Here is a 25052-nt window from a genome sequence, read left to right as displayed (position 1 = left end):
AATAACTACTGCCATACGTTTGATTTATAGGTCAAAGTTGGTGGAGAACTTCTCAAAGCCCAGCATTGCCAATTTTGGCCGGTCTCTGTTTGGAGGCTACTGCCCCACCTATGTGCCAGACTTTGTACTGCATGGGTTGCCCAGCGAGGAGAAGCTAAGGCAGAGCCTCATGGCTGAATTAACTCATGCTGTTCAGGTAAAGTACTAACGTTTTGTAATATATTATAATATATTACAAATATTTTAAACATGTTTCACTGTAAAACAAGTGATGCCTTTTATTAGGTTCTGCCATTTACCATCTTGTAGGAGTTTTAGGCTTTCATTCACTGGTTTAAATGATCTTTGTCCTCTTGTCCTGTAGCATCCAGTATTGGATGAACCCATAGCCGAGGCCGTCTGCATTATAGCGGACACAGACAAGTGGACAGTGCAGGTGGCCAGCAGTCAGAGACGAGCCACAGACGTGAACAAGCTGGGGAAGGAAGTCCTGGTGTCCAGCCTGGTTTCCAGCTTACTGCAGTCCACTCACCAGCTCTACAAACTCAACCTCTCACCCAACTTTGTATGTTGGTCAAGATGCTGTTTTGACCACTGACTACACATATTATATTTGTCTGTATACAGTAATCACCATGTTGATTCTTGTGCTCTACCAACCATGTTTCTCTCTCTCTCCTCAGTGTATAATGCACCTTGAGGACCGCCTGCAGGAAATCTACTTCAAGAGCAAGATGCTTGCTGAGTATTTGAAGGGCCAGACAAGAGTCCATGTGAAAGAACTGGGAATGGTCCTAGGGTAAGCAGTTAAACTTTGTTCTTAACTCAAAGGTGCTGTAAAGCTGTACCTAAAATTTAGGTTTTATTACTTCAAGGTTCCCTGTGGAGGTTTTGATCTAGTGGCGCTATGGAGATGCTTTTTTATGAGTGGGCCCCTGTCTAGTTTTTTTTTCTCATGCCCACACATGATGATGCACATATAATGGCACTGTGTGACGCAATTAACGGTTTCACTATTTTACTGATCAGCAGGTGGCAGTCATGCTCCAAAATGCACAGTGATGTGCCAGCAATGGCAAATAAGAGATTTTATAGACCAAGTGCAAGCTGAGCTATTCTGAAGCTAGAATTATCCATAAACTTTTTTTGTGTGACACAAAAATTTGAGTTTTAACTATAATTTTATGTATAATTTGATGTGTTCAATATTAAAAGAACCGCAAAAAAGTGCAGACTATAATTTCTGTATTTTCCTTTTATTTTAAGCGAGTCACTTAGATCTTATCACACCCTGATGTTTGTTCTGGTGTCTCTGCAGAATCGAGTCCAGCGACCTGCCCCTGTTGGCCGCAGTGGCCAGCACTCACTCCCCGTATGTGGCCCAGATCCTGCTATGAGACTGTAATAGTGAGCTGCCTGAGGAAACCAGACCCGGGTGGTGCCACTCTGGCCTCTCAAACGGCCGTCCATGCTCCGCAACTGACCCCCGACATGGTTTCTTGACCTGCGTACCTGGGCTAAGTGGGATCTTTGCTTGAGCTGAGCCTGAGCAGTGCACATCTTCATGGACCACAGCCCCCCCCTCACTACCACTGCTGCTGAATTTGTTGCAATGCTGATGTTGCACCACAGGGGGGAACTAGAGACCGCAGTCCTACAGATGGAGTGAGGCTCTGCGGATAACGGAAGTATCCCTGAAATGACCTTCTCCTGTTGTTTGAATGTTTCTTTTAAAACGGGACTCTTTTTATTTTTGGACACAGAAGCCAAAGACTTTTATTCTTCTTATTTTATTTTTCCAGTTGAGAAGGAAACTTTTAAGATATCTACAGTACAATAACAACAATGGATTTTGTTTCTTCTGCTGCTTTTTTTTTTTCTCAGTACAATCTTAAACTTAGTCATGTGAAGTGATGGACTAGAAGTTCAATGGAAACAGATTTTTACAAATTACTTTGAGGTAAATATCATCGAGAACATTATCAATCTTTTGCCAATTATGTTATTTCGTTTGTTATTTCGCTTATCGTCATGTATTTGTTTACAAGCCAAATTTCCCTGAGAGATCTTAATGAAAACTATTTTTTCTTCTTTTTTTGGGGGGTCAAATTGCAATGCACACCAGGCTTAAAAACCTTTATTCTGGCCACCGATGCACGCCGTGATTTATTGTTCTTTTGAAATGGCTAAAAGTGGCTTTGACATTCTTACCATAGGTACACCACTACCTCAGATGTTCATATGGGCAGAGGATGACACACATTTACAGTTGCCCCATAGAAAACCCTGAGGTATACTTTTTAAGATATTTTTATCAGAGGAATGTCAGTGTCAACTGTGTGCAGACTCTATGCTGTGTTCTTTCAAAAAAGGGAAGGCTGTTAAATTCCTTCGGATGATCGTTACACACACAAAAACATGGAACTGGTATTTTTGCTTCAGAATGTGATTTAAGGGAGGAGAAGGGGCCCTTTCTACTGTGGAAAAGCTAGAACATCCATCACTTATGTATATTTTAAAACCAAAATGCTGAAATATTTTCACACTTTTATAGCTTCCCCACCTTTATACGATGTTTACAGCTTCGATGTCTACTGCAGAGAGAGGAGTAGAGGAACACAGTAGGCCTTACAGTGGATTAAAATATATCAGTTAACACTATTTTCAAACATGTTTCTATGACGGTTATATACTCACAAAAACATGCAAAATACAAAACTATAGTGGCACAGTTTTTTTCCCATGACATTGACCGATACATTTTGGTTGTTTTGCCATATAACCAGGGTGCGATTTGCTAAGCGTAACGGGACGCTCTACTTGCTTTCACAACTTCTGATTTTTGATTCTCTCCAGGGTATAAAGTGTAACCTGCAGCGGGGCTGATGGGGAATTATTTCATTGTTTTCATTATTACTTTTTGATGAAAATAGACAAACAGAAAGTTTGACAGCATTGGAAAGAGAAGAAGAACATCAAACAAAAATATGTGCACAGTATTATTGTTGTACTGTGCTTTTAGCCAAGCAAGTTTACCTTGATGGCAAGGGGATTGCAGGTAGAGGGACAAAGTTTAATTTAGCCATCAGCCAGCTCAATAAAATCTCACCTTACTTTACTTTAAAGATTGGAATATGTCTCAGGCTTCTCAAAAGCTTATTGAAGGGCTTTAGGTACACAGTATGTTGAACAGTGTTGAGAGTTGTTTATATTGCTAGAAAAAGCAGGAATAATTGTCAGTGTGACCCTGAGAGCAGTGTTCGCTTCTTTCTATAAACTGAAATCGCACCCTGTATGTGACCCAAGTCTTAATGGAGATGTGGCATGAATGCATCACAGGCTTCTGGAGAGCTTGTTTTGCTCATAAAATTTATATATATAAATAAATGCTTGTTACTGTATTGAAGATGCTCTGCTGTATCAGCCTACATTTTGTACAACCCAGCCATTATGTTTTAAAAGGTATGAATTTATATCTGCTCTTCCCACTTTGTATATAAATAAGTTATTTAGTTGCCCATGGTATGTGTAATGTTCATGTAAACTGTACATACTCTTGTTTATTTCCATGTATTTGTACAGAATGTCTTTTAAGAACTGTCTCCTCAAATTATTTTTTTCCCAATTTTATGGGAATGTTGTGCAATAAAGATGCCGATGTTAAGAATGTATGCGTCTTTGGGAATGTTTTCAGTCACAGAATCAAAGGGAAGAGGGGAATCCTGGAAAAGTCACATTCATATCCATGGGAGGAAAGCCTTGGTAGTGTACAGACAATTGTATTACTCAGAGAGACTGTACAGTACATATGACCACATATTCTGGTTTGTACTTGTTTAGAAAGTGTTGTCATTAATGGCCTTGCCCTGCAGGTTTGTGTTTCTTCACATCTCAGATTAGCAGCTGTGGGTTCTACTTTCTTTTCCCACAAACGCTGAATAAACTGTCCCAACATTGTATTATTGTCAGGTGTGTGTGTGAACTGGTTTTAGGTTTGTGGGTAATCCCAGTTGTGAAGTCCATAGTTTCCTTTTTTCTTTCCCTCTAAAATGTACATACATTGCATATGCAGACTGATTTATCCATTTTTAACTTTTCATTGCTTTAGAATTGACTCATTTAAAAAAAAAAAAAAAAAAAAAAAAAAACAGACTGGAAGGTAGCTGTAATTCAGTGCCAAATATACAAGAATAGCACGTTTGATTGGTGGTGCCTTGACTCCTGATGTTCAACATCTGGATCACACATTTTTCACCCACCTTTGACTTTACCACAGTGAAACTGGGCTGCTGTGACTCCACCCTACCGTCCTCGCGGCACAGGATGTAAACCGAAACGAGCACACACCGCAGTTATGTAATAAAGGAAGGAGTTTCCCGGCTGAAAGCAAATACACTGGCAGTGACTCCGGTCAGTGAGAACATCGCTGTAATCCCACTTTCTTCACGTGAATTGTTATTTTAGGCAGCGATCGGGGGGGACGTGCTACAAAACAAACTGGTGGTTTCTACGTGCATTAAAAACTAAGAGAGGTGCGTTGAAACTGGTTATGTTTTTGCATCGCATGCCTTTACAGTACAAATAAAAAAGTCGAAAGCAGGGCGTGGCGTTGGATTTAGAAGACATGAAAGTTCTGAGCTTTTAAATGCACATCAGTAACCTGATTATTCCGCATTTTGAGCAGCACTCGTCTGGTAGCAATCTGATTTCAGAAGTGACAGAAGTCAGAGGGAGGATCTGTGCTGCATTAAAGGACTCCTTTCGAAGCTCGTACAGTCGAGCTCCAAAATCAGGAAAGGCAGCTATTACATGCCATTAAAGCCAGACTATATAACTTGATCGAAATAAACAGCATAAATTTGTCTTCCATGCTCTAATTCATAAGCAAAAAAAATGTACTCTTGTTCAACTCAGTACATGCAGGAATTTTTATTTTTAAACATTTTTATTCATTTAGCTGACGCTTTATCCAAAGTGACTTACAATTGCGATATATGTCAGAGGTCACACGTCTGGAGCAACTAGGGGTTAAGTGTCTTGCTCAGGGACACATGTGTGTCAGGTGGATGTGTCACAATGAGGACTTGAACCCGAGTCTTTCACGCCAAAGGTGTGTGTCTTTCCATCTATCCATTGCGTCATCACCACCCCATACTGCTGATCCAGCTTTAATAGGTCTGGTGTGACCGGTAGCTTTATGGTGGCTGATGTTAAGATAGATTGCTTGGTTACTGAAAACATTACAAAGTAAGGTCACTACGTTCATACATTAATTGTCACTTTCCAATCTTTTTCAAAAGTTTTTTTATTTTCTTGATTGCACCAGGTAACAGAACAAAACTGAATGAATGAGTCTATGCAGCCAACTTATACAACACACTGTTTGTTTAAGTCTTCTTTTATGGTAATAAAACGAAGGACAGACCAGGAAATAAGCCTCAACTAGGTCAAGAAAACAATTTTGATAAATCTTAAACTATTGTCTTAATCCAGCAAAATCTAATAATGTGCCACCCTTTGACAGTGTTGGAAATTTACCCTTACAATGTACCCTATTATATTAGTGTAACTATTTCAATTACTTTATCAAAATAATGTAACTTATTACATTTAATTACTTTTTGATTACTTTTTAAAATTTATTCGAAATGTTTTCAACTGTTAACCATTTTCAAAAGATAACTTGAGCGGCATTTTAACTAGCAGAGGGATGACGCAGCGAATTCAAACGTGAGAACCAATCAAAAGCATCAGAACAGCTTCAAACTTTACTAAACGGCCGAGGCTGGAAATGGCAAAGGAATACAATAGGATACACTGTGTGCATGAAAAACGTGCAAAGCAACAATATTAAAATGATCTAACATATAGAGTGGCTTTTTACAGAAAATATTCAGATGTAACCTCAAAAGTAATCATGAACATTTTAATTTTTTCCCAGTAACTGTACCATATTACACTGCCCTTGGATGGAAACATAAATCTAATAGTGATGTGCGGATCGATAATAAAATATTGATATTTCTGATTCCAACATTTCTTGCTCTAAGATCGCTACTCATATAAAAGGATCGATATCTAAACTCAGTAATTTGGAGTTAGTGTGTGTTTTATCATAAGTATCTTACTGTCAACAGGATGTTGTAATGATATGCGGTTGATAGGAACTACTTCTCCTTCCGTCTGTTAAAGTCTTGCTTGGCTATAGCTCCGTGACAGAGCTTCTTTGAAGTGAGCCATTTACATTTCCCACGATTGAAAACTGACTATGGATAACTGTAAAAGCAGTCACATCTGGCTGTGAAGGCAATAATGATGCTGTGTATGATGTGTGTGCAAAGACAGTAAAACACTTTGGCAACACCACACACTTTGCTAAACAGCTGAGATTAAGTGGAAATAATATGATGATGTTATTATAATGAAAGAATATGACAGTATGTCTTGTCATTATGCAGCTGCTATTTGGAATTGGAAAGCCTACTCTTTATTTCCCTCATAAATACAGAAACAGGAGGGAGGAGGTCACATTAAACTAGAAATAAAATGTGTAAAAAGTATTGGTGTTGGTGTCAGTATCAGTATCGGCAGCCTGGTTATTACTTGGTATTGGATCATATAGGAATTAAGTGGTATCGCACATCTCTAAAATATAATCTGGCACACAGTATTGGGGTACCACTTGTGTTGGTCACGTGCCACTACTTGCATAAATTGCCTAATTTCCGACAGCGCGTGAACGCGGCGTGCAGACAGATGTCGTCAACTCTCCGCACTCAGATCTGGAAGAGGAGGGATCTAAATCTGAACTCCTGGATCTGACGGACGCTGGCTAACTAGGTGGATATTTCCAAAGATGTACAGAATTCAAGGCAACGGGTCCAACAGACTTAACTTTCTGCCACGCTTCAGTGGTATCTACTCTTTTTCGGACGCGCAGTAGTTAAAAGTAAAGTTATTTTTTTCTCTCCCGGAGAAGACGGAGCTCCTGGGAAGTGAACTCCATCCATGCTTTGCTCGGCGGGGACAAGATCCACGGAGATGTGAGTTTGTTCGGCTAAAAGCGCAACAAGGAGACGTAAAAGTGAGATTACCTAAAGAGGAAGTAAACGTCCTGAGGTGGATTTGTGCCGAAGTTATGAAAATGACCGGCGCCATGGAAACTTCTTTCAAACTGGCTTTGAAGAAACCGCCCTCGCTGCGGACAGCAGAGGTAAACAAAACTATTGTTTCTTTAATTAGCATCGCCTTGCTAATGTTAGCCAAAATAACCAAACTGTTGCTTCACCTCGCTGTAAGAAAACTATAGTCAGTTGCCAGTGGAGTTTGACTGAAATAAGGCAATTAAGTCAAATTTGTTTAATTGGGACTTTTCCACACGGTCACGTGCTAATTAGTTCACACTTGGAAATGAGTTAACAGTCTGTAACTCGAATAAAGCCTCTTAGCTAGCTAGAAGTCCTTCTCAGGTCAAATGCAACCCTAACTTGGTGCCTTGCTAGAGCAGTTGGCTGCGCAATGCAGAAATGACACTCAAATGGAAAAGCCTTGAGTCAAGTAAAAGCATAACGTTCAGGACAAAATGTATCAGAGGCTGTAGTGGTACCTAAACTGGAGGCGCAGGGGCCATACATGGTCTTTGAGAGGGTGTCAGGGGTCCCTATCAAAATGTTTGAGAGTTTTAGGGTAGTGTTATCGTTTTAAGTCAAGAGAGAAACTTCTGTATAAGAAGAGGTTCAAGCCAAGAACTGGTGAGTTCTGGTTCTTTACATGGTTGTGTTTGGGATAACCCTCTTTTACTGCACTGCATTCCCTGCCTGCAAATATAGTCTTACCAAACAAAACACTTCCCATCAGAGGGCTAATGCCTAAGCCCAGGAGATAATTTGTGTAAACCTTAACTTGAATGAGGCCAGTTAAATTTAATCACTGCTGCTTTCTCATTCCCCCCTCCGCCTCCACCCTACACGAAGCTGTGGAAACACAGCTGGCTTGTCATTGCTTAAGTTACACTCTCTGCCCCAAAATAGCTCTGCCGCTGTAACTCCCTTTCCATGTTCAGCTGCTGGTAATAGTTTTGAAGTGCAAGCACCTTTTCAAAGCTCTATCTGAGAACCAAAAAAAAGAGGTTGTTTTAAAAGCCAGCTAGCCTTAAGCTTGCATGACACTTTTGAAAAGGTCCCATTTTATGGCTCTGATCCTCTGTTTGTTTGTGGGTGCAAACTCTGTAGAAAGCCTCTTTCACCCATAGAGGGCTTTTGTGTGCACTTGAACAGCCGCGTTTAGTCCACAAATATAGTATAGATAGTCATAGCATTTGTGGTTTGGTAATCAACCTTGTTATTTCTCCACCCATCGTGTGTGTGTATGCATATATGGTGAACACAAACAAGTTGAAATGTTTCCATGCAATTACTATTCATAATGCTTACTGTTGGGTTGGTATGTTTTTCGAGTGTATGTTGCGGCTCAAATGCTGCTGTTCATGGAATGAGTGCTGTACAAGTACTGCAGATCAATTCCTGTAATTGTAAATACACATCAAACGTGTGACTGGGCTACACCTGAAACAAAAGCCAGAACCCGACCTGGGCCCCGTTTCAGAGCGCGAGATCAGATAATCCCTTGATCAGTAACTCCGGCAACTGATGCTGTAAACCTAACCTTCTGGGAGGAGGTTAGATTAACAGGATAAGTTGAAAAACTGTCTACACTAACTCCTCCCCTCCCGCGAAGCCTAAGACGGCTTTCTGACACACCGTTTCCTTTCCTCATTCATTCTGTTGAAATCAAATCACATATCTGAACACATTTAGATCTTTAAAAACTTTAAATTCACGGTTAGATAGGCTATTAGTTTTTCACCCAAACATGATCTTGAACATGTACCGCTGTCATCTGTCATCGATGTAAAATCGTGAATTTGTCCTCAGCACAGAATAAAATTTATGTCCGTCTTTAATGTTGTGACTCTGTGGACAGTCGCACTGAAAGCACTTACTGTGTACTAAATTACTGCAGTAATCACTGTTTAATATGTAACCTATAAAATTGATCAATGAACAGTAATCTTTCATATTGTAGGCTAGTCGCACAGATTGGAACATTCCAATGGAAGGAAGATTTTATTAATTTAATGTAATGCGATGTAAAACAGACGTCTAAAACTTTAACCTATAGACACACTTTCCACTGCAAAAAAATAATTAATAGGCTAACCTGCTGGGTATGACTTTACAATCACAGGTCCACGAGTAAACTGTGTCTTATATTAGCCTACCTATTTTCATAATTAGTTAACGATTGCCACCGGTATTTAGTCCCGTCGGGTTACAGCTCAATAAAAATAGCCTTCCTATTTAAAATCGAATGTAATGGGCTGTAGTACTTAATAATGTTAACGCATTGATCCTTCTTCCACTCCTGCGTTTTAGAGCCTATCATGGTCCACGTTGGCACGCATTCATATTAGGCCTACTAGCTCCATCCGATTAAAATGGAGACTCTGCCTTTATTTACCCATGGTGTCCATGGTGAAGCATAGTATAGTATTTCATCCCCATGCACGCGCTTCCATCAGGCTCAACATACTCGGAGTTGATTGAACTTATTCTGATCAGCTCTTCTGGAACCGAAAATTCAGTCAGTTTAAAAAGTGCAACAGTAGAATAAAGCCATGTATAAGCTCTCCGCTGCATCAGCCTGTCAATCATCATTAATTAACAGACTGTATTAAGACATAAACTGTGGTACAGCAGTAATGTAGCTCTCACCAAGCATTAGCCGACCATCAAGCATCCAGACAAAATCATTAAACCTCTCCCCATTGATAAATCAAATGCTTGAACAATCACGCACTTTCTCAATGAAACAAAACTGACTCACCCTTTTTGTCTCAGTGTGAGAACTCAATGATAAGCCACGCAGATTCCTCGACAAAAGGCAAAATCCTCTAAGAACAACGGGAACTTGACAAATGTGAGATTGTTAAAAGCTCTATAGGAAGTTTTATTTGTATTCTCAATTAATATTTATCCAAAACCCAGATGGAGAGCTGTTAGCTTGTGTTTAAGCTAGGGTTGAACAATTAATCGAAAGTTTATTGAAATCCTAACATGGCCTACTGCAATTTTCAAATCGCAGGAGGCGCAGTATTTGTTAAAGGAGAGATGTGTGTCAAAATACCTTTTTTAATTAAATATTGTCGTGCTGCAGAGATGTCCTGGCCTACACATCATCTTCTAGAGACTTAAGAAAGCATCTTTGTTTGGTACAGATTCCCGCCTAAATCGCACCATAATTCATCTTAATATGTTTTTCAATGAAAATGAGAATTATGATGTAAAAATTATCATTCCCCTGGTTATTGCAATATCAGTCAAAATAATTGCAATAGATATTTTTTTCTAAATCTTTCAGCCCTAGTTTAACTTCCTCTTGTGTTTTATTTGGTTGCATTGTGTTTTGCCAGACCACCATATACTGTGTTTTAAATAAAAAATGTTTTATGTAATGAGCCTGGACAAGTACAGATATGTGGTGTTCCAGATACAGATTTAATTAACATCTATTCAGCTCAGGCCTATTAGAGATGAACACTGTGATAAGCATGAGTTTGCTGAATGGAACTGAAAGGTTGTTAAATTGCTGTTGAATAAGGTGCAGCAAGTAAGTGGTAGCATACTCACTGCCACATGAGGTTTTTGTTTCTAATGGCGCCCACTCCAGAATATTCAGCAGCCTGCACACAGTGTGACCATTAAAACCCAACTGTATTTATTGTGATGAAAGACAACAGGGAAGTGCCTCTTGGATCTGATGAAGTATGGAACACAAAGCAGGTGCTCCTGATACACATGTAAAAACCAGACGGCTCTAAATTGATCGGTTGCAAATATTTTTTTCTGTGTACATAACAAATATTGAGTAAAGACAGTGTGGCAAGCTATACAGAAGTACCCGCTGTCGTACCGCCTAACTTCAGAGGAGCACTCCACCAAGTAAAATAGTTTTATTTCTATGATTTAATGTTTATCCACTAGAACCCGACTGATTTATCGTTTTGCAGATATTGTCAGCCGATATAAGGTACTTGCAGATATATCTGCATTTATAACAGCCAATATATGACTATTAAAAAAAAAAAATAAACAGAGTCTGATCCTTCACTTATATCATGAGTGTTGCATAGTTTGCCCACCAGACGGCGCTCTGCTGCTCCTCTGTTCAAAACACTGCAGAACCACAGAACAAAACATCAGCTGACCGTAGTTTACCTGAGTCAGGGAGAGTAGCTCCTGGTAGCTCTCACACTCAAGTATTCCCGGTGAGCTGTTCTTTTGTCATGTCAATTACATGACTTAAATAATAATAAATATAGCCTTCATCACTTCTTCTGTTACCATACTTCCTAACCCTGCCATTTTTCACTGCCCTCTCCAGGCTCACAGCACTATGTTTAATCTTACGGTAGTTGGTGTAGGAGGCTACACTGCTGCCGGCATCGATTGAAGATTTATTTCTGAATCACTGTGGCAGTTCTAGTGAACAGTCCTCTCATTTCTTTCAAATTTATTACTTCTAAATATTCTCTAACATCGCGTACAGCAGCTAACGCTGTACGTAGGGGTGTGCGATATTACGAGGTTAGATTGTGAATGATTAAAATGCTTCCACGATCTGCCTTTTCAAAGAGATCGTTGGTAATTGTGTTACAGTGAACAATCTATCAGTTTAGTTTTTTTTGGCTACACACACAGTTGACAGCTACTGTTAACATTGCAAGTCAGCTGCCTGCGTCCTCCGCTGTCTACTTGGGACTTGGGACTGGCTCCATTATCCACCCATCTACTGTATAAAAGTTTTGTATATAACGTTTGTTTTGTGAGTAGCATAAAGTGAACTACAACTTCATCTCGTTATACAGCCCTAGCATAACAATATCCCTCAAGTCATCAAAATGTATAATCACTATCGTCTCAAGAGTTGCGAAAGGGCTGAAACGTTTAGTCAATGAATTGATTACCAGTAGTTGATTGACAGAAAATGAATCTGAAACTATTTTGATAATTGAGTCACCATTTCAGTCATTTCTTCCCATTAACAACTGCTCAGCGTTAGCCGGCAAGCTAATGTGACTCTCTCTGTGTTTCTCCAGCTTTTTCTAATGTTCGCTGTGTTTTTACTCAACATCATGTGAACCTGTTTGGTCTGATGGGCTTCAGCATTCAAAATGTTATTATTGTTTTGTATCCTTACATGGAGCCTGTGTTTTGCTGTGAGATGGTTGTTTTATGGTGTTAGTGGACTGCATGTCGTTAGCTGCCGTGTTGTCGCTGTAGTCTGAGAGAGGCTCGGGAGCGTGCACAGGGCTGAATCCGACCCGGAGACCTCACATTAAAAGCAAAATAGTGGCTGATGCAAGCAACAGAGAAAACAGTTGTGTTTGTGTTGAGTTTTGAGCCTATTGACAAAAAGGCAATGAAAATTTGATTTTTTTTTAAATAATTAATTTCATTGAGAAACTTACTTAGCCCATTTTAAAGTCTTTCTGGTTGAGACTGTCAGCAGAATTTATTGGATGTAAATGTTTTTGACGTGCTGTAGGTACGTCTGTCTCCTGTGCAGATGTTTGGCTCAGTGGGTAATCTCTCCTGCCGCAGGTTTTATGCCTCGTCAACCTTTCCCAGGTTTTCCATCCTGCTCTTCCCTCCCTGCCTACCTTTCTCTGTGCCATCCAGACGCCCTAGTGGTAACAGACAACAAATCACGCTGGGTGATTTATGGCGGTTTTGGCTGCGCCCAGTACAGATCGGACATTTATGGGAATTCCAGCCATCACAAAGCCACAGGCTCCCAAGGGAAGGTGCAAGTTAGAGAGAGAAAGAGAAACAGACTTAAGTGGTGACTTCTTGCTTTCTAAGCAAGCAGTCGAGCCGGTGTGAGCAGAGCAGAAGAGAAGATGCAGGCCAGTGTGTGGTCGATGCTGTATTCATGGAGTTTACGCAAAAAAAACGTTTCAGAGGAGGCTGTGCGTGCTTCAGCAGAAGTGAACAAAAAGGGTGGTTTGCTCAGTGCTGACACAGCTCAATGAATTGAAGTTAAAGGTTATTACTGATGCCCAGGTTCCCCTTCTTCATTAACCAGTTCTTGGTGGCATCTGCAAACAGTCAGCGCAGAGATGTGGTGGTTTGTTCTTTTCCCCTCTAAAGAGGACTTTGGCCTCCCATTCATCCTTGCACAGTATGAAGAACTGCTGCCATACACCTGGAAATTGCCCAGCAAGATGATTCATTGTTAATATGGCACATAATTTGGTTTGGTCCAACTTTATAGATTGTATCATCATTTCACCACGTCTGCATTGTTCATTGAGTTATGTTGCTGTCAAAGAATCAGCCATTCACACCTGCAAAAGGAAGTGAAAAGCTCTGTCAGGAAATTATCTCTGGAAGGTTATCAACTTGACATATCCATATTTTCTTATTTTGTGTGTTTTTCTGTGCAGGTTTTTGCAGTTTACTATACAAAATGCCAAAAAAAATGCATGCTTACAATTCCAACTGTATTGTCTAATATACACTATGAAATTATTTTGCTAAACTTTACATCCCATCAGAAGAAGCCAGAGACCAAATGCTACTCTTGAGGTGTTTCACTCTGGTGTTGACTGTTTAAGGAAGCAGAAGTAAGCCCCAGGGGGACTGTGGGAAACTACAATAAGTAGACTTGTGTATGTGTGTGTTTTCTTTCATGTCTCACTGTGTGTATGTTTGTAGCTGGATGTTTTATGTACTGAGTTTGTACACATAGTTTAGTCTGTGTGTGCGAGACTCTGCGTGTGTAAATGTTTGTTTCAGTAAAGCAATATGTATACGTGTGTTTTTAGCTGTTGATTAATATTTCAGGTATACATTCAGCACTAGAACTCAGTCTGCTTGTCTCCTGTTTCCTTTCTCTTTCTTTTTGGCATTACTTCAGCTGTCTCCAATGTTGCCCAGGGCATCACTGTGTTGTTGGTACAGGTATGGCCCACCTACTTCAGAAGTAGGTGAAAGTGAAAACACTACTGCCTGACACTAGTGATTGGCCAATAAAAGATTTTCAGCCGAGGTCACAGATACATTCCAGCATATTTCCGTATAACACAGCTAGCTGTAGCTCCTGGCTACGCCAACTATGTGGAAAGACAAGGATGTCGTCCTTACAATATTGAGTTCAGTTCAGACTAGTTTTCTTAAAATTACTTTACAGTTGAGCTGAGACCAACCTGCTTTCCAGAGTGTCCAATGCTCAAATCATGTTGATTGAGAATGGCGTTTAAAGATGACAGTCCCAATTTGACTTTCAGTTATCCTGCAGTCCAGTGTGATGGATATCAACTAGACAATTTACCAAGTGAATAATAACACCTATTGTGAACCAGTTCCCAAAAAATATCTATCTGCTAAAGAATGCCTGGAAAAGTTTGGGAAACACTAACCTAAACTGACACTGTGTGATATGAATGGATATTGATACTGCCCTGCATTTATTTAGGTTGAGTTTAATTCCTCTAATGGATCTATGTCATGCTTATTTGGGCGCATGACTTTTTAGAGAGCTTTCCTTGCAAGGTGTATGCGTGAGTAACTGTTGTAAAATAGTATAAATAGAATGAAATGGGTACTCGGTTGTTTTTAGCCATAATCCCAGTGACCCCCCCCCCACCCTAATTGCTGGAGTAACCAGTTAGTGCTTTCTTGAAATGTGAGCAAACATGCATGTTCACACACAGCCAAGGTGAAAACCAGTTAGAGGCCAGCGTCGTCTTGACAGAGGCCTGAGGGCTCATCTTCGCAGTCTGGTGTAGGTTGAAGCTCACTGAGTCTTAAGGAAGACACATGAACACATTGCTCAGTCTGCAAAATGAGTCAGTTGTGCCTCCGCCTGTGGCTTCTTAGTAGTGCTTGTGTTTGGAAAAAGTTATTAATTAGTAAGTTATTCAAAAGTAAAGCATTTTTATTACTTGCCCCAGTTAATTAATTTGCAATGAGCTTATAAAGAATATGTTTCACCCAGTAAACAGAATAAAGTCACAGATAAACAGATCATAAATGTTGGTTGTTAACACGCTGACATGCCAGGGTCATGTCGCACCAACTAGATCAAGGATGACAGAACCAGGATTAAAAGTATGTTTGTTGTGACATGTTTTAATGGGGCTATATGTAAGTTTTTCAATGAAATTAATCAAATTTTCATTGCCTTATTGTAAATGGGCTCAAAACTCACTTAGAAATGAAGCACACAACTGTTTTCTCTGTTGCTTGCATCAGCCACTATTCTGCTTTTAATGTGAAGACACCCGGTCTCCCATCAGAGAAAGTCATGTTAACTCGCCGGCTAACGCAGAGCAGTTGCTTATGTTATCCGGTGCAAAGTTATATTTCTTTCCGCATTACTTCACCAACTAACGCCACCCATGTTACTTTACTGTGTACCACTGTTGATTTAGCCTGCAAGAAAGGATGTAACGGTAAAAAGCAAATGTGGAGCGATTGTTTACTAATGTTGGCCTATAGTGATGCAGCCAGCTAACGCTACAGTAGCTCAGACCTGCCGCTCTTTGCTTTGTAACGTTCAGTTTAGGTTTATTGTGGTTTTACCAATACTCAGGTATACAGCTTCTCCACCTCTGTAACTAACGTGACCCACATAATATAAAACACGGCAACTTCACAACGGCAACTTCACAGCGACAACAACCAAGAGGAAGAGCCATACACTAACACTACAGTAAAGTTACGAACTGTGGTCTTATTATAAAGTGTGACACAATCTTGTTATAATATTCAGTCCAGCTCACTAACTGTTTCATTATCATCCAATACATGTAGCTGTGCTGACATTGCACACGCCTGGTAGCAATCTTAAAACCGCACCGCTAGTGGCCGCTGAAAACTACATAATGCCCCTTTTATGAGTTGTACCTTGCTAGGGATTTCTTCCTGTCACAGAGGCATACTTTTTTTTAGCCACATTACACAGCTGATCATTGACTTGCTAGATTAACATATAATAAGAGCAGTGGAAGCAAATGAAAAGAACAGCTTGGTAGTGGGTTATGAAGAAAGCAGGAGCGCACATGTAAGAGAAAAGGGCTGTAGGAGGGGTGCTAGAATATAGGTCGATCGGAAAAGGAGTTGTAACAGAGAGACAGACATGGGTTATGAACTAAGAAAGAGAAAGTGGTTGCAACACAGACAGCATGCAAGAGAGATGCTCTTATAGTAGATTATATAGACGGATCTAACAAGGTTTAGGAGGCTATGGTATGGCAGTAAGTATGAGGGAAAGCAAAGAGAGAGAGAAAGATACTGGCAGGTAATCAAAAAAGATGTCTGAGAGAGAAGTGGGAGGGAAGATATGGATGTTGAAATTGAAAGAGGGGGGGAGAGAGGGAGAGAGAGGGAGAAGCTGGGCTGAATGAGATGACCGCAGCAGGGATAGTTACAGATACAGAGAAAACTTCAAATGAAACTTGAGAGCTGGCAAAGGGCAGAAGCAATAGAAAGTGGGGGTGAGAGCGTGTACTTACTTTGAGGTGAAAGAGTGAATTTGAGTGAAGCTACAAAAAATAAAAATAATCTGAGGCCATGTCCCTTTTGCCAAAAATTTACACCATGATGGCAGAACTGTAGGTGCACATAAAGATGTGTAGCACCTCACAGGATGCAATTTTTTGTGTGTATAAATGTTTGTTCAAACACCATGTTAGTGACGAGATCGGCAAGCGTCAGCCATGATTAATACAGTATTCAAACCGAAAATAGCGCACTGCCTTAAATAAAATTAAAAATTCAAGTGCAGAATTTGTGTGACCATTTTTCTACATGTACTGGTGAGAAAATTAAATATGACCAGTAAGTCCTGAGGATGACATCGGAGTTGTTGTTTTTTTTTTTTGTTTTTTTTTTTAAAGACTTTGATGTGTAAAATTGACAGAGCTCCTTTTTTAAGTGCTGTGAGGAAAATTCACAATGATCATTTTTACCTTTTGTGAGGTAGAGTAGCATTGTGCCATTCTCGTGAGAAAAATTTATTAACTGGAATATGTGCTTGCATACAATGGACTGACTGATGCAGTGTGTTGTAGAGCTGCAATGATTATTTGATTAGTTGTCACTTATTAAATGAATCGCCAGCTCTTTTGATAAGTGATTAATCAGTTTGAATAAACTTCTCAGATTACAGCTTCTTAAATGTGAATATTTTCTGGTTTCTTTCCTCCTCTATGACGGTAAACAGAAACACTTTGGGTTGTGGACAAAACAAGACATTTGAGAAAGTCATCTTGGTCTTTGGGAAACACTGATCATCACCATTTTCCGATATTTATTGATATGCCAAATGGCTAAGAATGTCACGAAAACAGATATTTGTCCAGACATGTCCATACTCATTTTGCTAGATGCCAGCAGAGATCCAACATGTGGAAGCGACTAGTGCAGCTGGAGCACAAGCGCCGCCTGGAGTCGTCGAAAAGAAAAGAGGCATGTATTAAAAAAGGATGAAGTTATTGCGCACCTGTTTCCTTCAATACCTCAGTGTCAAAACCTCAATTTCTCCCAGTTTTGGGACATGTTGGAGAGCTAATTTAGGCAGACGTTTCACAGTTTTGATCACGTGAAAATCACTAAAGATGACGATGCAGTTTGCAGCGCTACAAACTGGATGTCTGTCCAACACGCCTGTCACTATAGTCTAGGGACCGTCTCAAAAGTGCAATACAATCCATTTCAATCAGCAATTTATTTTTTTTTTCAACATTCAATTATAAACCACTACCAATATAGATAATGACCACCCTTAAACATGTCACACCTGTGAGTTTGTAAAGAAAAGTTACGAAAATTAAGTGATTTTATTAATTAAATATGCTTAGTGCAAGGTTGTAACTTCAATAGCTTGATCATTTATGAATATATTGACATCAAATAACCTCAGCTGTCCTGGACATCCCCTCACAACTTTCATAGCTGTAAGTTGTTTTTGTTTTTTTGTTTGTTTTGTTTTTTACTGTGTTATCGAATTGGTATCGAGAATTGTGGAATTTTACTGGTATCTGCACTGCTACTGCAAACAACAAACCAATCAATCGAGAAAATAGTCGACAGATTATTCATCTATGGAAATAATCATCAGCCTAGTTGCTGCCCTCGTATGTTACCACATGGCGTTGCATTGTGTTCCGTAGATGTTTAGCCAGATTCAATTGTTTTGCTTGGTGATGTCTGTCTGAACATGGCCTTTTCAAGTTCTGGCAGTGGTGCTTGGCGGCTGTAGTGTAGTTTGATCAGTGTTACTGAATCCTGATAGGTGCAGTAAAGTTCGTGAGGAAAAGCACAGACAAAAAAATGAAATGCAGAAATAACCAAAACGTTGGCAGGAAATTGTGTGTTTGTGCAGAATCCCATTACTCATAGTAATGACTGAGAAAATATGTTTTTAGGGCTTTAAGTTGTTTTAAAGTCCATGTCCAAGATGACATCCCTGAGTTACTGTAACATATTGGTGTCATTTTGGACTGACCTAATTAGTAGAAGTATTTGTGTCCATGTTTGCTGCCTGCGTCGCCACATTTGGCAACATTTGTGACCTGAAGAAGGAGACAGATTTTCCCCAGTTACATTTCAGTCCACATGACGTAAATGCAGCACAACTTCACACACACCTACAGTAAACGCACCCACACTCGAAACGTACACACGCATGCCAGTAACAACATCAACAAACCCGGATGTGCCAACAAACTGCATGGTTGAGGGAGAGCCTGAAATTAAAAGTATACAGGGCAGTCAGTGTGTGAAACAGACAGAGGGGGAAGCCGGGGAAGACAGCGTGTTTGTGTGTGAGTGTTTGTGTTTAAATGGGTGAATAAACACAGCCTTCCCCTGACCTGGAGCACTGAAAGCTCTCCTTGTGGAGCCAATAAAGGCCCCTCCTAACTGTGCTGAAGGACTGGTGGACTGGAGGGCAGACGAATGCTAATCAACTGTAGTGACTCAAGTTTTGTGAGCAAGTTATTAGTCGTCCCTGCTCTGTGGTTTGTGGTTGTTTGTTTCAAAGACCTCTGACACCAATTCCCCATTATATATATATTTCAGCTGCCTGGTGAAAGCCTGAGAAACGACACCAGGGCGACATGACGCTATTTTTAAAACCTACTTAAGTAATAACTTTTTAAAATAAATTTTATTACTTTTTGTGTGATTTCAAGATTATCAACGCGTGAAGTGCCTCTCCCATTCAATGATTCACACACATTTGCAATAGGGCCGCAGTCTTATAAGTTAATTTTAATGCACTATAGGATACCTAAAAGGTACTTTATTTGTCACATACACATAAATGCAGCGAGATTCATCTTCTGCATTTAGCCCATCCCTGAAGGGAGCAGTGGGCAACCACTGTACAGCGCCCCGGGACCAACTCCAGATTGAATGCAGTGTCTGATCAAACGGCACTGACTGGAGAAAACATGTTTTTGATGATGGGGGAAACCGAAGCACCTGGAGGAAACCCATGACCTTCTTGCTGTTAGGCAGCACAGTGCTATCCACTAGACCACTGTGCTGCCTAAGAGATAACATTGCAAGCCAATGTAGCCACATGCCTTTTTTTTTTTTTCTCTCAAAATGGCAAAATCTTGCTCAGTAGGTGTTTAGTTATTTAGATCTGACCCTTAATTGATAGGTAACTCTGTCGTGGTCTCTTTGTCTCCCTGTTGTAACTGCAGCCTGAGTTCTCCCCCTGTCACCAATTCTTTAACTTGCTAATTCATCCTTCCTGTTTGGGGTGTGGACACATGATGTATATTTTTATGATTAAAGCTTTAACTAAAAATACCAAAATGATAGCTGAAAAGCTTTTTCTTTAAGCAAATGCACATTTCTATCAACAAATGATCAAATTGTCTTCCTGGAATGCTCACTTGGTGAGAGCGTTGGTTTCCCAAGGAGATCTTTTGAATCAGACCCAGGTTCGAATCCCACCTCCGGCAGCAGTGATAATGTAAAAGACAAATCCGCACTGTCAGGAAAGTATTGAACTCTGTGTTACAGCAACCGACTCTTGATGAAGAAGGACTCCAACCGTCATGTGTGAAGTTGAGGCCATCATCAATGGCAACCCCCGATAACCCCCCTCATCAGACGGCGCTAATGATGTTGAAGCCGTAACACCTAATCACCTGTTTCTTATGAGAACACAACCCAATATCCCACCAGGAGTCTTTGACAAAGACGATCAGTATGCACGGTGTCGATGGAGACATACAGTATATAGCCAATCTCTTTTGGACTAGATGGACAAGAGAATATTTTCCACTCCTTCAGGAGAGACAAGTGTCTCATACCTCAGAGGAACTTCGCACCAGGAGATATTGTATTGATAATGGATGAATCTGCCTCTCGCAACTCCTGGAGTATGGGGCGAGTGATAAAGACAGATTCCAGTGGTACAGTGAGGTGAGTCAGCGTACAGACTAAGACTAACGTACTGGACAGACCTGTGAACAAACTGTGCCTGCTGAAATGTGAACATAGCTACAGATACTTTGCACACCTGTGTGGTTTTCAGTTCCCATTGACTTGCAGTGGTCTTTTTTTAAATCCGTATGTTAGTCTTTCTAAATACAATCAATGTTTACATGGTTACAGTGTTTCCTTAAAATAGTTGAGAACTCTATATATTTTATTCGAGTGGACTGGACCTCCAAATAATATATATTTACAAGCTAAACAGTAGTGTGCCTGCAATGTTTGGTCATTGAGCGCCCTCTGTTGGTGCTCTGGAGGCATTTCATGTCCATTAAACCAGAGCAAAAGAGAAAGTTAAAATCAGTACTTAACCAGTGTATCTCAGTAGCGTGGTGGTTAAGTGGCATTCTGGCTGTGAACCTTGAACACATCCATATGCCAACATTCACTCAAAGTCATACCGCCATGCTTCATGCTGTGATTTGTTGGCAATATCAACTTCAAAACTGTCCCAGAAAAGCCTTAACACAGTGATGCTATTCCATGAAGCTTGGCATGGCAAAGTTCCATGCTTTGCCGAGACACAGAAAGTTGTTGTCTTCACTGTACTTGCTCAAATCTGTGCCACATTTTACATGTTTGATAAATGTCCCGACCTGAACACATCTACAAGCTCATTATCTACTCATGATCACAGCGCCACCTACTGGAAACAGGGAGTGACTACTTCTATGCTGTGGTGAATCACATTTTGTAGGTTGGCCGTCTCTACTTCAAAATCGTCAGAAAAGTCGCACACTGATATAATGTGGTAAAGCTTCTGAGTTCTCCTTCAACTGTGTATGCTTGGCGTGACAGCAAAGTACCATGCTTTGCCATGAAAGAGGAAGTTATCTAACGTTGTTGCACATGCTCAAATCGGTACCAAACTTTATGTGATTGATAATGGTCCTGTCGCCAATACATCTACATGCCACAATTCAGTTACAGTCATAGCGCAACCAACTGGAAACAGGACGTAAGCGCTGTGTAATAGTCATGTGATTTTAAATAAAAATATGTGTTCCACACTTGATGTACTAGGACATAACGTATAGTTACTGGGTGCTCCTTTGCGCCACATAAGAGACACAGGAAGTGACTTTTAAGCATTTTGTGCAGCATCCAAAGTACGTGACAATTCAGAGCCGCATTGGGAGAGCTGCGGCATCTGCAAGAAATGCATCTTGCATCTGTCCTTATTTTCTAGCATTTTATAAATCAAGCAATGAATCTAAAAGTAGAAATGTTGATCAGTAATGAAAATGACGATGAGTTTCAGTCAAACTTGTAAATGCACAGTAAAAGTAAAATAATGGCTATGTTTAGTCAGTTAATCCTTTAAGAAGGCATTGTAGTTGTAGCTTGTGTTTACTGCCTTAATGATGCTATAATCTACACTGTTGGGTAATTATGAGCTTGTCAGCAAAACATAACCACTTCTAATGCCACCTTTTTTAATAGCTTGGCCTTTTAAAACCTGTTTTGAAGTCCCTCATTCGCACATCGGGGCCACATCAACAGCTTGGCTTTGTGCTGCTTGGTATTGTTTGAATGTAAACATGTCTGCTTTTCCTGTGAGTACAGGCAACCTCACGGCACAGCAGCCCAGGGTTCCCAGAGTGCTGGCATATTTGCCTGCGAATGCATACACAAACACTATAGCATATGAGAGTGTTACTGTGTGGGTGTGTTAGTGTGTGATGTGGGCTGTGTAGCAACATCCCACGCGTGGCAGCAGGCGTGAACAGGCAGACGGGGGGACTCGTGTTGCATAGTGTAGTGAACCAGTGACGGAGTTACCTTGACATTTTGAATCAGCTGATTATTTGCTTTCCTCAGATAAGGAATGCTAATGAGATGCTGTAAATTGTTTTAACAGAGACCTATTTTGCTTTTCCATATTTTATGACTAATCTACAATGTTGGTGTTGGATGTCCATGTTAAACATAATGAGGTTAAAGTATTTAAAAGAAAGCAAAAACCTCAGATTTCCTCCTGTTCTGAACAGCATGTTTTGAAGTGCTTTTCCTTCCAACTGTTCCGTTCTACGATGTACGGAGCTAGACGGAGCCGGTATTCCATATGTGGTAAGTTGCTCCCACAGCAGCGGCACAGCAACGTAGCAACCTAAAATCCCCTGACTCCAGCTACGGCGCGATACAGCTGCACCGCCGTTGCCGGAGCTAAACACCATCAATAGTCAATGCTTTTGAATCCACCAGACTCGGCCGTAGTGCATCCCAGAAGCGGAGCTAAATATGGGTTAGGTTTAAATTGCTTATTGCCCGAGCAACAGCTAAATAAAAAAATCCAAGGGGATTTAAATTGATATGAAATGAAAAGAACATTAAAATCATAATATTGACACTTGTGACCCATCTAATGTTTGGTATTTTTACTTGGTAAAGGATTTAAGATTGTTGTTGATTTTCAGTCTAATTGTTTTAGCATTCAAAGGGCGTGATACCAGAAATCCTTCAATCTTGGCTTTTTTACTATTTTCATTCTCTTTCTTTGAGTAGAAGAAGGCCAAGAAGCAGCCCGTATAACAACCTGTTGTTGCCACAGTACTCTTATTAAAGCAGTTTTATGACCTTGCAAAACTGGTCAGGAATGTGTGTCAGGAAAGGAAAGCAGTAGATACTTCCAGCTGTGTGTTTGTGTGTGAGTGTGTACTGATTGTGCTTGAAGTGCATTTATATCAAGATCTGATTGTGTGCAATGTAACGATTTATGTCTGGATATGATATTGGACAAAAAGAATAATAACTTACAACAACTTTCATTTTTATTAAATCCGCAGGCCATACTCCATTAATTGTTTGGTCAAAAAATGATCATCATAATATCCTTAAGCTCAAGGTGACAGCTTCAAATTATTTGTTTTGTCCAGTCAGTTGTCCCAAACCATAAGATATTAATCAAAGAAAAGCACTAATGCCCACTGCTAAAGATCTTTCTTGGATTTTGCCTTTAACAATTGATTAAACATAATAGTAAATTAACCTGTTCTCCTTCGGCGTACTACGTCTTCTGGTGCTAACAAAATGATACTTAAGCCTTTAATTTTTTAAGAATCAGAGATGTTGCTGACATCACCTTGAAAATTACTAGTTAAATATTTGCAGTTTAGGGAATCACAGAAGTTTCTGGTCGCAGTTTGATGTTTTGCAGTATGTGGTGTGAAACTGACAGCTGTGTGCACATTTTGAAAGTAGAGCCATATTAGACACACTAACCTTCTGCAGAGCAGTAGTGCATGAAAGGTCTCAAAAAATACCCCTGATGGTCGAGCCCACAGAGACCTTGCCGATGTCAGCTGTGAGATTCCTTCCTTCAGTTTAGCTATGCTGGTGTGCTTGAAAACTGACTGTATTTTTGTTTTTTGATATCTGATATCATGCTCTGCTGAAAGGACACAGAAACTTTGTTTCATATTTTTGGGACACAGTATCCATCAGCTGTTAATGACCATGTTGGGTAATGGGGCTGTTCGATAGCACCTGAAGTCAATATCAGGATTAACTGTAATTGAAGCTACATATTTTTAAATACACTTTTAAAAAATTATTATTAATTCGTTGAACTGGTCAATAAACAGAAAATCACACATTATGTAGTTGAGTAAAATTTATTTAACATTCAGTATTGGACATTTTCAGTATTTAACATGGAGAGAAAATTAATAAATTTTGCCCTGAGTATCTTCCTGAATTCAGCTGTTTATTATGTCAAGACAGAGAGAAAATGATAAATTACAGCGCATGTAAAACCATCTAATGTTAAAATGTAAAACCTGTGTTTGCATTGCCTTCTGGCCAATGGAGGCCTTACTACACAACAGCTGAACAATAAGTTGTCTTATTGTTTGTAGCTCCAATATATTCTGTAAAGGGACTGCCTATCCGTGAAAGCACTGAGCTCTTCTCACCGTGTAGCTTATCCCATATAATACTTGAGGTCCATTTCAGTCAGCCCCCCTCGAGGTCTATATGGCAAAACGAACCTGATCCTGGCCCAAATATCTCTATAAGCCACCAAACAACAACTGGTTACAAAAATGCAAAGAAGCCATTTCAGTGAGGCGCACATTAGGGCTGAACAAATAATCAAAATATTATTGAATTCACAATATGGTCTACTGTAATTTTGAAATTGCAGAATGCACAGTATTTGTTAAAGGTGTATAAAAATACCATTTTAAATTAAATATTGTCGTACTGCAGAGATTTTATGGCCTACACATCCTATTCTACAGACACAAGAAAACATTTGTTTTGTAATAATCCCCTTTTAAAAAATATCATTATCCCTATAACACGTGACTTTTTTAAAATGTATTTATTTTATTTTTTTTTTGACCTTCAGGATGTTGAATGCTGTAGTTTCTTGCCACAGCAATGGAACATGTTCCCCATGTGGAGAGGGTTCAGTAGAGCGCTGGCTATGTGTAGGTTACAAACATCCTGCCCTGTAAATCCCTCAGA

At 39.9% G+C, this 25052-nt stretch overlaps 2 protein-coding genes across 6 annotated transcripts in view; both read left to right on the top strand.

The window, feature by feature from the left end:
- fnip1 (folliculin interacting protein 1) overlaps positions 1 to 3669 on the top strand; it is a 41407-nt gene extending 37738 nt beyond the window's left edge. For all 3 annotated transcript variants that reach the window (XM_038707579.1, XM_038707580.1, XM_038707581.1), the window contains 4 exons: positions 31 to 196; positions 365 to 565; positions 684 to 799; positions 1319 to 3669. In XM_038707579.1, coding sequence (XP_038563507.1) covers positions 31 to 196; positions 365 to 565; positions 684 to 799; positions 1319 to 1397 — 562 coding nt within the window. In that variant the 3' untranslated portion in view covers positions 1398 to 3669. The remainder of the gene's footprint in view (positions 1 to 30; positions 197 to 364; positions 566 to 683; positions 800 to 1318) is intronic.
- A 3114-nt stretch (positions 3670 to 6783) lies between these two features.
- rapgef6 (Rap guanine nucleotide exchange factor (GEF) 6) overlaps positions 6784 to 25052 on the top strand; it is a 159728-nt gene continuing 141459 nt past the window's right edge. For all 3 annotated transcript variants that reach the window (XM_038707575.1, XM_038707574.1, XM_038707571.1), the window contains exon 1: positions 6784 to 7213. In XM_038707575.1, coding sequence (XP_038563503.1) covers positions 7139 to 7213 — 75 coding nt within the window. In that variant the 5' untranslated portion in view covers positions 6784 to 7138. The remainder of the gene's footprint in view (positions 7214 to 25052) is intronic.

Source organism: Micropterus salmoides, unplaced genomic scaffold (assembly GCF_014851395.1).
Source record: "Micropterus salmoides isolate LMB-PRFRI ecotype aquatic unplaced genomic scaffold, ASM1485139v1 Ms_hic_scaffold_9, whole genome shotgun sequence".
NCBI classification, from domain to species: Eukaryota; Metazoa; Chordata; class Actinopteri; order Centrarchiformes; family Centrarchidae; genus Micropterus; species Micropterus salmoides.
This window is presented reverse-complemented; position numbering and strand designations above follow the sequence as displayed.